This window comes from Equus przewalskii, chromosome 17 (genome assembly GCF_037783145.1).
Source record: "Equus przewalskii isolate Varuska chromosome 17, EquPr2, whole genome shotgun sequence".
In the NCBI taxonomy this organism is placed as follows: Eukaryota; Metazoa; Chordata; class Mammalia; order Perissodactyla; family Equidae; genus Equus; species Equus przewalskii.
In genome coordinates, this window is record NC_091847.1 from 66,936,385 (window position 1) to 66,950,202 (window position 13,818).

The following is a 13,818-nucleotide window of genomic DNA, read 5'->3' on the forward strand; positions in this document are numbered from 1 at the left end:
TTCCAGGATAATGCTGAGGTTCTGTAAGAGGGAACAAGGGGAAGTGCTGACTCATCTTTTTTGCCACTCCCTTCTCTGGTCATTTTTTTTAAGAAGAGCATCTATTCTCTGCTTGCTCTGTAACTTGAGGCCAATTTTTGATCAATGTCTCAAATAACCACCAGATGGCATTAAAACTCAATTTGAGCCTAGCATGGATTAAATCTATAATCAAATGGATTAAATCTACAATCAACTCTCAATAATCAAATGGATTAAATCTATAATCAACTCAAAAATGTATACAGTCAGAATATAGTTAGGCAAGATTGATGAATATTCCAGCCACTTCTTTGGTTGGAAACCAATTCTCTACCTTTATAGAAGAGCCTGTGTGGAGAAGATGTAGCTAGAAGTAGTTGAGGGGGTAAATACAGCAGTCAGACATCAAACTCCCTGACAAGAAGTCTCCCCACAACCCAGTTAACAGAGCCACAGGATGACCCTAGGACTCTCTGTGATGCACACAGTTGGGAGCTGACCAGACCCTCAGAAGTAACAAATACCTGTCCGTCACTTTTTCTCTCTCTCTCAGGGTCGAAGTACATCAGAACATATTACTTTAAATATGACAAGAGAGAGGAATCATACAACTAACTTGGAATTATATATATCTTTCAATGAAGATGGGTTTTGTTAATAAAATAAATCAAATAGAATTAAAGGAGGAGAAATAGGAATAGAGACACTACCTGGGAATCATTGGTTGACACATTGTACCAAATGATGGATGCCCAAGCATTAGGTAACTGACTGACATTGGAAATCATCACCACAGGCAAGGAGCTGGTCTGGTTTAAACAAACAAACAAACAAACAAAGCATAGTTATTACAGGTAGTCGCAATTTATATTGATTTTACACTTGACCCTCTCCTCTAAAGGACCATCTCAAGCCAACCCTACTCCTCCAATCCTGGTGTCTACAGTGTCCTTATCACTGAAATGACTTGTGAAGACACTGGAACTTTCTGAGTATATATGAGTCAAGGAGGAAAGAAGCTATAAAAACAGGAATCCTTTCAGAGTGCTCAGTCAGCTTCTCCAATATCTTCTCTGATGTTGTGTAAATATTTATACTTTCATATATCACTATATTCCTTAAAATGAAACTAGTTAGAACTGGTATTAATTCAGCAACTGTTACTTTGTTACATTAAATGTTACATTAAAAACTCTAATTTTAAATTTCTCTCTGGAGTGGATCAACATATTCAAATTATGATCTAACATCTAACTAATGTCAGTACCAGACATGGGAATTTTAATTGTAGAAGATGGAAAGTAAGCAATTTTGGAATACAAAGCATTATGGGAGATAAGAGCCGCCTGGTCTGTTGTTATAGAACTCGGCTTGGTACTATTGGTACTGCAGTTTGCCTTATAGAATAAACAGGCTTTCACACATTAGTCTGGGGACAACTTACATTAGTCTCTCCTCGGTAACAGAGGTTGGACTGCTGTAGACAGGGAATTACCCCATTGAGTTACTTAATAGCTCATGGAAACAGAAATTCAGGAGAAAGAGATGAGGTAGGAATCTGTGGAAGCTTTTGTAAACAGGTTTGCATTCATTAAAATAAAAGAGCAAAGGCAGAACTCTAAAACAACACATCCCACAAATAGGATCATATTCAGGGTGTGTAAAATTGTGTTTGTTCATTCATGCACTCATCCATTCATTTATTCCACAAATGTTGAGCATCTGTCACATGCCAGGTATTGTGCTGGGCACTGGTAATGGAGGGGCAAATGAGGCATGATGTCCTGCCTTCACGGAGCTCATACTCAATCATGCTCAATTTAATCCCCAAAGTTTTATTATTCGTTCTTTGGGCTTAATGGCTTTTATAAGATGATCAAAACAATGTACTGTAGTCATCCTATCATTTGTCTAAAGCTTCCTTCTAATGGCTTTTTATGTACAAGTTAAATGTTTGAAAATATATCACTACATGACATGGTTCAAGAATATTTGTTCTTCTTTGGGCTTTCCGCTGAGTATCCATGACTCAAGAAATCCCAGAAAACAAACAAGCAAACAAATATACAACCTGGATAACAAATTATTCAATATATATTGAATTCATAATGCCCGTGAGACTTTAATTTAGAAAATCAATATGTCAAATATTCACTAATTAGTCAACATATACTGTTCTGGTTAAATATAAATAGTAAAGCAAAAATAATGCATAAGGAATGTACTAAAACCTAGAAAAGACTGTGTGTTCATCTACAAATGCTGACCAATTCTGGAAAATGTTCTTAGTAAATAGTGGATATTCCTTGAAACACCTACCTCCAAATCTATGGTCAGGCCGTAAAGGCAGATCTGTGTCTCAAAGGTTATGGAATGAAGCTCTTCAGTCACCATGTGGCAGCCCTAAGGGAAAAAGAAATCAACTGTTGTCTTACAAATGCATACTTGCTAACTATTACTAGGCCTGCTTCTACAAAAATTAACAAGTTCTTAAAGTAAACGCCCCCGAACATTCCCTATTATGGAACATTCCCTCTTATTTTAAAAGTTATTTAGAACATATACAGAGTCTGAGAAATCTTCGTTTCCACAAATAAAATTATTTTAAGCCTCCAAAACAATATAATTTCTGACTTTTAAGATTCCAGCATATTTTCATCAGCTGAAATTCAGACAAATAACATTCTTTATTTTTAATTTTTGGAAATTAGTCCTTTTGACTTACTAACCATTAATAGAAACAAGCCATATGTGTGCAGATATAACAGAACGAGTCAGTGTCATAATGAATTTGTTTAAAAAGAAAGCAAGATTTCCTTCTGGTTAAACATGGTAGGTGGGAAACATGGATTTTCCTCTGCTCCCTCCAGAAATGTCAACAAAGTAACAGCTAGAGTTTTATTTACTTTCCAATAAAGTCAAACCGTAATCTGGATCTGAGTGAGAGGTAGGGGAGTGTGGAGTGAGGGTGGCAATAAGGGGCAGTGTGTCTCAGACCCAGGAATTAGAAGCATTGAGCCCACCGAGGCTGGAGAGTGAAGCGGACTGAACAGGAGGAGCAGTTAGAAGCCCCAGCCCGTGCAGTGAGGTCCCCACCCCTCCGGGACCATGGCAGGGGACAGTAGGTTTACTCTCTGGAGCGGATGAACCAGAGGAACTAGAAAGAGGCTCTCTGCACTGTGGATCCAAGGCCAAGCCGAGGGCAGGGGTGAGGTGCTGTGCTGAAGAGAGAAAGATCCTATAACAGTCAATGGGAAACCCGTGCCCCTTTCTCTGTTTGACATCTCCAGAAAAGATGTCTGGGAAGTGGACCAGACCAAGACAGACAACTTAAGATACTGCCTTTGGGGGTCCCCCAATGAGACAGCCAGGTCTTAATAATCACCCTTCAGTTTGCAATTCCCACCACGCACACAGAACCTCTTGTTTTTTAGTGCCTTTCTCTTAAACATAAACAGCAAGCTAAAGATCATTAAACATTTGACAAAGCCTCTCACTTGAAATACAGATACAAAAATCAACAGCAAAAAACTCGGAGAAAAGAGATAATACAAAAAGCAAATGAAAAGTTAAAAAAAAACTATAATAAGAAAACATACATCAGGCTCAGCTTTACACATCAGCTCAACAAATAAATGGCATGAGAAAGAACAAATCAACCAATTGTAATGCAGGAACATTGCATGGATACTGATTTGCACAAACCAACTGTAAAAGGGTCTTTTGAGACAGTGGAGAAATTTGAACAAGTAATGGAATTTTATTAAGGAAAGATTTTTAAGAAATTGTTATGTTTGCTTTTTGTGATAAGTGTATTGTGGTTAGGTTTTTAAAAACTTGTCTTCCAGATAAGAGATCCTACAAAAGTACCAATGAATAAGATGGTCTACTACCTGGAATTTAAGAACTCTAGACAACATGTGTATGTGTGGGAAAATAGATGAAATAGGCAAAATGTTAATCATTGTTGAAGCTGGGTGATGTATAAATGAGGGTTCATTGTATTTCCCCTTCTACTTTTGTATCTATCTGTGTATATATATTTTGTTCATTAAAAAGTTCTGAATGATATTTAAAACACCTTATTAATATTTTTACAGATGTAACAAATATATTACATGAGTGAAACAAGACTAGGATGCTATCAAAAGGAACATTCAGAAAATAATAATGAACAACTAAAAATATAATAAGAGAAATAGACAAGTCAGTAGAAGGACTGGAAGGAGGATGGAGGAAATGTCCCAGAAAGTAAAGCAAAAAAACAAAGCAATAAAAAGTAATACAGAAAAGATAACAAATAAAGAATTAATTCACAAACTCTAACAACAAAATTACAGAAGTTCCTGAAAGAGAACAGAGAAAATGGAGTGGAGGAAATGACAGCATAATCCAATGGTAACTCTTCTACACTGCTGATGGAAATTGCTACAAGCACCTCAGAGAATAATTTCTAAATATCTAATAAACTAGAAGATGCACATCCCAAATTCTTGTCATATATAGATAGGCCAAAGAATTTCTTGCACTCATGTAAAAAAAGACATGTAGGAAAATTTTAATTGGAGAAGAATGTTTACAGCAGCGTTGTTTAGAATGCTCAAATTGTTCAGCAATAGAATAGCTAAATATATTGTGTGTATTTACAGGGTAAAAAACTATATAGCAGTTGAAATGAGTGATCTAGAACTACATGAATTACAAGGAATTTGTACGAATTATAAAGAATTACAAAGAATTTCTGGAATCTACTGGAAGAGTCTCTCTAATAAAAGAGACAGTACATAAGAAAAAGGAGGACATGAACCCAGCCAGGAGAAAGGGGAGGGACTCCCTAAGATGATGGTGAAAGGAAGTTTCAAAAAAAACCTCAAAACAGAAAACAATTGTGCAACGGGATCAGAGAGCAACCCTCCCAGACTGGGGCAAGAGACAGACGGTTCCTAGAGGGATGTTGCCAAGAAAAAAATCCTCAGATTTACATGTTTGCCCATTTTACTAGGAGTTTTCTAGTTCTGGAGGAAAGTTTGAGGCTACATTAGTGACAGATAGATAAAATACATTGATCAAATTTTAAAAATTGAGGCAACTAATAAATCCAGGGAAAACTAAAAATAACACAAGAATGGCAATAAAATAACACTATGCTCTATAGCTCAGCTGTTAACAATTTTTATATAATCACAGTAATATAAACATTGAATATATTGATTAAACCAAAATATGTTATACAAGGACATTGTGAAGATGGGGGAAATGTATATGTATATAGAGCTGGTATAAGAGAGCCATAGCTTAATTTTTCGTAGAAAGAATTCAGAAGTTAAATGTATAAAATTAAAAAAAATCAAGAAATATCAATATTAGCCTGATATTTACAGCTCAAAAAGTGATCACCTCTTGGAGGTGGGTCTGGAGTGGGACAGAAATTGCTCTTTTTCTCTGATGAAATCTTACAGCACCTTGCTATGTGCCCAGTACCAGCAGCACTGTCATTATCTAAAAGCTTGTTAGAAAAAAGGAATCTCTGGCCCCATCTCAGGCCCACTGAATCAGATTTTGCATTTTAACAAGAACCCTGGGTGGAATTTGTGAGGTGATTATTCTCACTGTGGTATATGCATACTGTGTTTAGTCTCAAAGTGAGGTGGAAAATTTGGAGATTGTATAGAATGCTTAAATAATTTAAAAAATAAGCCCTGTGGGAACATGTGAACACAAGTGGAATTATCTAGAATAGAAAAGTCTGGGTGGGGTTGGGGGTGGCAGAGTTGGCTCCAGGAGAAAGAGAGATCTAATATGTGTTAACAATGGCTCAGAATCCATTTGTATTACATTTGAAAAAATAAAAATAGTTCTAATATGATGATATAAGTAACAAGTACATGAGGAAGACTTTATTGATAATGAGGAGTGTTTAACTTAGAATTTGTTACTGGGAAGAAAGTAGAGAATTAAAATCTCTGCTCTCTCCCTTGGGCTGGATCATGAAGTACCTCACATTGCCTGATGGTGGTGAGATTCGCTACAGTGGGATTGCTTCTTACTGGGTTAGTAGAAAGTCATCTTAATGAAAATGCCCTCAGACCACCCCTTAAATTACTCCCAGGACATCCAACACACCAAACAGCCAGTCATCCCCGTCTCCCCTATGTTGAAATGAATAAATAAATTGCTGTTTCTTTGGTTCAGCATGAGATGAAGCAGTTGGCTTGTGTTTAGGCACCAAGTTGAACAAAAAACACATTTTTTAAACAAAAGAAGAGCTCACTGCCCTATCGGGTGCTTACACTATGCATAGCACTGAGACAAATGAAGAATTCACAATTTCACGTTTACTACTGGGTGCCTTTCACATTCTCACTGAATTCAGTGGCGGACAGGATGATACAAGCCTGTGTAGAACATCTGAGAGGCCGGAGGGAAGTGCACAGATGGAGACCCACATACCATATGTCTAAATATTTAACCATTATAAATCAAATTAACAAACTGTTAAAATGTGCTCTAGCCTCCTACCTTGACATCTAAACTTTCAGATGACCTAATTGGCCAGGTTTTAAGTCCTCAAAGTCCCACTGGAACATACTGGCCTGGGGAGAGCATGGCCATCCTGAACCATTGCCCACCCACCTCTCTTCCACCTCTGTGAGAGGCCTCAAATGACCAGTGTGGCTCCCAGCCTCTGCTTGTGTGCAGAAATGTTTGCACTGATGGTGCCATCTGTGCCTGGGAGAGTAGACCTGGAGAAGAGGCCCACATGGGTCCTGGAAGTAGGCTTGAGGTCTTCTGCGGACCTGGACTCTGGGTGAGCACATTGCCTTGACACCACAGACATCTTTCTCTGTAGAGAGGGCCACAGCTAGAGGACAACCAAAGGGAGCCTTTTGAGTATGTGATCCCATCCCTCCCCCATTCTAGCCTCTATTGTTTAACTTATATGATTAAATGTAAATCTAATATGATCATTCATTATGGGTAATTTCCTCAGATCTTTGAGTTATGGCACCTGTATGTTTACCATTCAAAGTGTGAGAATCCAGGACTCCACAGACAGAGCAATGATGCTCAGGGTTGTCCATTAACTTTGGAAAAAGATTTGTGCTTTAGATATTACGTACTGAACTGGAATGTGGATGGTGAGAGGTTTACTCAGTGATTAAAACTAATTTCCAACATTTATTTAAAACCTCTGACACAACTGTGAGGCACATTTAGAACGAAATCCAGGAAGGAAGCTGACATATAATACACCTAACTGGAGAAAAGCATTTCTGACAAAAGGAAGCATCGCTAATTTTCAGAGCTTGCATGGCTATCAATCATAGTCTTTATTACTTTATCAGGGTAGTCCAAGCCAAGACACTATTCAATTTCACATTCCCAGGGTCCATTCCTTACAAACTGGGGAAATATCATAGATAACACGCACTATTAATGTCTGTATTAAAAACCATTCTCATCATCTGAGATGATTATGGATTTACAGTATCCACATTTATGATATTTATCTTATATGGCATTGAGTATTATAACTGGATTGACTGTATTGTGCTGCTAAAGAAAAGTATCCATTGGATAATCTGCTAAGAAACTGGAAATCTGGCTGAACAACTTGACCAGGGCTCCACATGGAAAAAATACACAACCTAATGAAAAGTAGATATAGCTGTTACTAGGTTCTTTTTTGTGTCCTCTGCTCAGGGCCTAATAGTACACCTTGGAAACCTAGAATCTGTTAACAAATGGTTATGGCTTTTGACTTGAAAGGAAACTTCTGCTAAGAAAACATGGGTAAGGATGATTTTCATCTAAATTTCTTGCTTGTCTCTTTACAAGCGATAATCTATGATAATGTTGCACGTGGAAAGCTGTGTGGAATAGAAAACAATTACAATAACCCATTCACTTAATGAATATTTATTGAGTACCTATCATGTGCTAGACACTGGGTTAGATGCTGGGAAACAAGGATAAGAGGGGAAAGAATGGTACAATCACATGTGAGAAGACCTCACTCACAGAATCATAGGAAACAAATGTAAAATGACAACTAATTTTCAGCCCATAAAACAAAGGGACTGCACGGAGGGTGTTGCATAAAAAGCCTACGTTTGTAGTGTTACTCTTGCACCGATGTCTGTCTTTAAAAAGTATTGCAACTACTTAAAATAGTTCAGAAGAAAATCAACTTCCTGTGAAAATGCTTGGGCTGGTTGGCGTGTGACTAGCGTATCCGTGTTGAGAACGCTGAACCTTGAAAGAACATCTGTTTGGCTATTTTGTTAAATGAAACTCAAGCCACCCAAGCTTTACTAATAGCTTCTTTGTGCTTCATGACTTTCCACTGCATAAACAAAATTACCTAACACTTCAGTCTGTGGCTAAAACTGTCATTTATCAGTTAAAGCCCACCGACAGAGCAATCTCGAGAGACTGCAATTCCAGCTTCCCCGTTCAAACAGTCTCCACATTTCAACGGTCCCTCTCTAGCCAGCCTCCTGCCAGATAAGGACCCCCGGGAAAGGTTGCTTCCTGGGGATGTTTATTTTCCAGGGACAGACTGATGCTTCAAATTTTCGCCACTTGCTGGGTGCTGCAATCATTTCTTCATGGTGACTCTTCCAAGAAAAGAACAACGGTGCGAGAAAGAGGCAGTACTTACTAACCCTGATTTTATAACAGCATGTCTGCAGATTCCGCAAAAGGTGTTGTGAACTTCCAAAACAAATTCTTAAAATGAAATTCATTTAAAAAAATGTGAAGACCACACCCTAGGTTGCACTTTTGAGGATTATAGAATCCTGGGCAAAGGAGAGTCAGAGATTGTCTAGTCCAATGGTTTTCAAATGTCTTTTAACCTCGGAACATATTCTTGAAAGGAAATTTCCCACCTGGAAAATACATAGAATAGAGCAGTTTTGACTGAAACAGGGGTGGGGGACCCAGAGCTCAAACCCATAATCCAAAGATGGCTCTGAAGTCACCTCTTATGTCTTTCCGGGTCTTCTGGGAACAGCATGAGTCCAGTGCAACTTCCTCCCTTCACCCAATCCTACAGCCAGGAGTCCCTGCACATCCTGACACGTCATCTCTTCTTGGATAATCTCAAACAGCCATGAGGTGCCGAAATTCTAAGGAGGTTTGGAATGGCGACCTTAGGGAAACTATCATTCATGACATCTTGGTATGTTCTCGATCATTTAGTAAGTATCTAATCCAAGTTCTCACAAACACAAGAGCAGAAGTGAGGGACCCAAAGGTGTGTGTGTGTGTGTTTGTGTGTGTGTGTATGATGGGGATGGGGGTCAGTAAGGTGGTGGTAAGAACCCATGTTATCCCATAAAAGGGGCATGCGTACATAGTGCTCTGAGGTTCCAGGGACCGCCAGCCAGAAGAGGGATGTGATCAGGGGCCCCTGAAAGGGAACATCTCCAGCCAAGCACTTTGGCGGATGGGCAGAGAAGGATAAGGATCAGCAGTCTGTCCTAGTCAGGTCCCCACCTGTGTAAACACTGCCCTTTACAGACTGGGCAGCCTGGAGCGCTGATCAGGAAGAGCCGTAGCAGACACCTGCCCGGCACAGCGCAGTTGATTCTCACACGCACCATCTATCGCATTTGGTCCTCCCAACAACCCTTTGAAGCACGGGCTAACTTGATAACCCATTTTACAGGTGAGGAAATGGGGGTTAGTGAGGTGAAGTGGCTTGTGCAAGGTCAGCTGCCTGTAAGAGGCAGAGCCCAACAAGGTGCTATTTCCACCACCCCATGATGCAGGCAGGAGCTAAGGGAGGGGTCAACAACATTTTCTGAAGAAGCGTTACTTTAAATTCCTTCCAAACTTTGTAAGGATTCTGGTGGGAGGTAGCTGTGCGGTTTCTGAGCGGGTGGGTAAAGTGAGGACAGCAGCAGCAGCGGGAGCGGAGAGGAGAGGCTGAGATGCTACCGCAAACCTGCAGAGATCTCCCTCACAGGAATCCCAGCAAATGGAAGGGTGTGATGAGATAAAGGGGTGCACGGGGCCAAAGAGGAGTGCCAACCAACGCGGCTCCTCCCAGGAAGGTTTTATGATCCCAGAGGCAGCATGGCATAGTGGTCAAGAGCATGGACACGGGAGCTGGACAGCCATGGTTTGAATTTTGGCCCAACCACTCTGTGCCTCAATTTCCCTAACTGAAATAAGTATGACACTAATAGTATCTACTTCAGAGCATTGTCCCAAGAGTTACATAAATGTCAGTGAAGCTGTTAGTGCCCAGTATACAATAAATGCCACACGAGGATTTGTTAAAAAAAAATTCTTATCAGGCTGTGAACTCCTGCCACAGGTGCCCAGAGATAAGAAACAGCAACTTTTTGAAATTTGAAAATGGAGTTATGACATCCTAGCTTGCTGTTTTCCTGAAACTTTGGTTACGACAGTTCCTGGCCCCAGGACTTTATGAAGCCACCTCATCGCCAGATCCCCCCCAGCTCTTCCCCGACTTTCTTTCCATCACCCCTACTGTCTGGCCAAGCTCCTGATTGCTTGGCTTGTGTTCATGAGCCCACTTCACATATCCTGGGACTTCTCAATTGTTCCTATAGCACATAAAACAACGTCCAAGTCTATGGTCTGTTTTAAATGTACCTACAGTCATATCAAAATTCTATCAATAGGGGGAGCTCAAAAATAGCTTAAAATAAAATTATCCTGATTTAGCAAACTTGAAAAAAAGAGAAAAATAAAATCATTCTGATATGATTATATGATTTTGTTATTAACAAACAAGAGGAAATGAATTCAAAGTAATACAAGTAGGCAGTGTTAATAAGACATCTGTTAGGGTACTTTTACAGAAGAAGATGATTTACTTAGATTTCCATCTCTAGGGAAATCCAAGTAAAGATTTTGATTTTACATTCATAAAGATGACCATGTGCTGAAAAGCTGAGCTATTTAGATTTACTCCCGTTTGATTTGTTTTACTTAAGAAAAGTTCAGAAGCATTGTGCTCAGTCTATTCAGACTTAGTAAATACTATTCAGGGATGTCACGCTGAATGAAATGTTTGCCACTCTGGCCAAAATTCCAGTGAGATGGTGAAATGGGCTTTTATTTATAATATGCTAATGTTTCTATTAGGAAATCTGGAAAACCTTTATGGAATTCTATAAGGTGGGAGAATATCTCCCACTTATTTGGTTTACCAGAGTATTCTTAACCGCTGCGCCACCGGGCCAGCCCCTTACTAGAGTATTCTTAAACTCAAAAGCTGTGCTCATGCGATATCTTGGGCTGAAGAGACCTGCTGGCAGCTCTACCCTAAGCCAAAGTCCTACCCTGGGAGGAAGGCTTAGGTCGTCTCCGGTGGGGCTGTGGTATTTGGCAAATGATCTTTAAGACACAATTAAAGGAATGAAGAATTCTTGGGAGGGAAAATGTAGGGCATTAAACTTGTTGTGATGGATCTTGGTGGGTTTTGGGGTGGGCTGGACTGATTGTAGTTGAATGCTGGACTTACAAAGGGCTTTTTCCTTTCAAATAACTCAGAGAGCTTTCTCCTAGGAGCTACGACTTCAAAGCCAGGAGATTGGATCCATACCAACCACACCAGAAATAAGCCTCACCACTTTACAACTGCATCAGGCAGGCGGTTAACACATACAGCATCGCTGAGCAGGGAGCACTGGCATTCCCACCCTGATCTCTGAGGGCAAACGTGCAATATTTCTCTATCAGATCATTTGTGAAGAAGTGCATTTTCAGTCACTGTCAGCGCATGAACTCAAACCTAGGTTCTCTAATTCCAAATTTGCAGAGCATAGCCATATGCCCTGGTATCTAGGCCAACCAAAGACACGATCTCCAAGGTCACTTCCAACCCAGGATTTGACACCCTCTCATTTATCGACTCAAATACGAACACTCAAACAGCATCAGTTTATTCTTTTAATCAGCTCATTCAGTGAAATATAAACCTTAGATATGAGAGCAAGGTAATTGATACCGTAAAGTAAAAGGACTGTTTTTCACTTCTGATTTTCACATAATGTGTCCTGATGTTTGAGACTTACTTATTATCCGTGGAAAATGAGTGATTTTAAGATATTTCATAATAGTAGAGGACTAACTAAAGAAATCATGGCACAATGCAACCACTTCAAAACATTCTCCAAGAGTATTTAAGGCTATGGAAAGCTGTTCACCTTATATTGCTAGGTGAAAAAAAAGCAGGTTATGAAACAATATGTATATATATATATTTTAAAGTAATATATACATAGATAAAAGTCTAGAATCATGTCTACCAAATGTTAATAGTCATTTTCTTAGGAGGGTGTTATAACATGCAATTTCTATTTTCTCCTTTTTAAAACAAAATTTCTTATACTGTCTGCAAATATCAAGCTTCACATTCATTATCAGAGAAACATGAATTTGACTTTATATAAAAATGTAAAGGGCAGTTTAAGAGTTTTGTAAAACCAAGATGTTAGAGGATTATTTCCTACACAATTTCTCTTGGAGAAAACCTTTCCTACCTCATTTCCTTTGTTTCCGGTGCTGGACTTCATTTCCTTGGGTTGCTTGTAAAAGAAAACAACAGTGTTTAGATGGAGAAGCATTATCAGCCATATAGCAGGTTGGCTGAACCTATTGTAGTGTTTTTCTTGGTCATAATTTTGACTTCTAGAACAGCAGCCCAGATGACTTCTAACTCACTGAAACCTGACAAGCTGCCCAGATTCAACAGAAAGGAGCTTCTGGTTTCCCCTTGTGGGATGCTGCTTCAGGAACTTTCAATATGACAAGGGAGCAAGTGGGCATATCATGAAGACTGTGTTTTCTAGCCAACATTTTGGAAAGAGGAAATCATGCTGGGATGTTTTAGAATCTTGTATCTGGAAAGTGCCACCTGAGCTAAGCCATGATGAGGCCCAATGCCTGCGAAACCAAGTCTAGCACAGAGGACTGGATGGCAGTGTGCCACACGGCACAGTGAGCTACTAAACAGCATTAGAGCAGAAGGAGACTTGCTGACCCCAAAATGTTCATGATGTCGATCACTCAATGGGAAAAAAAGCTGGGAAACAAATTAGTGTGTAAAATCTGATCCCACTTTAAAAAAAACTGTATTAGAAAAAAGAATGAAAACATAAAAATAAGAATGTTAATAGTGTTACCTCAAAGTGGTGAGATAATAGGTACTTTTAAAATTTTGCTTCTCTGATTTCCTATATTTGCTCTTGTATTAAAAAGTGATTAAAGTTATTATGCGAAATGATAATATTTGTAAAAATGCTCTGCAACTACAAGAGCCCTGTAAGGCTAAGGTTTTACCATCACATAGACTACAGCTGCTGGAATAAAGACCTAAGCACTTTCGGCATGTTCCTTGCTTGTCCTTTCTTTTCCACATGACTTATTTGGGCGATAGTCATCTCTAAGTTAAGGGCCTCTTATTGCTTCACTTATTACCAAACATTGCCCATTACTGAAAGTTCCTTAAGGATAGGAATTGAACCTAAGCAAAAAGAGTGCTAGTTATAAGGCTGTATAATACATGACTCCTAGTCACATTTTATTTATTTAGCAGCCTCACAAGGGAGGGATTCAGTTAAAAAGAAATGTACTCTTCAATACTGAAGACCAAACAAACAAAAAAATAAAATAAAAGAGTATAAATTTGTGTTTGCAGATATCTTTCTGTTAACTTAAATTTTATCTTTTAGAAAGACCTTTTGAGGCTGATTCACTGTTGCCCCAACATTCAGGTGAGACGCTTCCTAAATGCTAATAAACTAGATGAGT

At 39.1% G+C, this 13,818-nt stretch overlaps 1 protein-coding gene across 3 annotated transcripts in view; it reads right to left on the bottom strand.

Annotated features, from left to right (window-relative positions):
• Window positions 1-13,818, bottom strand: part of STAT4 (signal transducer and activator of transcription 4) — a 97,469-nt gene that overhangs the window by 10,090 nt on the left and 73,561 nt on the right. For all 3 annotated transcript variants that reach the window (XM_070580466.1, XM_070580465.1, XM_008516549.2), the window contains 3 exons: window positions 12,549-12,593; window positions 2,341-2,424; window positions 732-830 (listed from right to left, as the gene is read on the bottom strand). In XM_070580466.1, the coding sequence (XP_070436567.1) occupies window positions 732-830; window positions 2,341-2,424; window positions 12,549-12,593 (228 nt within the window). The remainder of the gene's footprint in view (window positions 1-731; window positions 831-2,340; window positions 2,425-12,548; window positions 12,594-13,818) is intronic.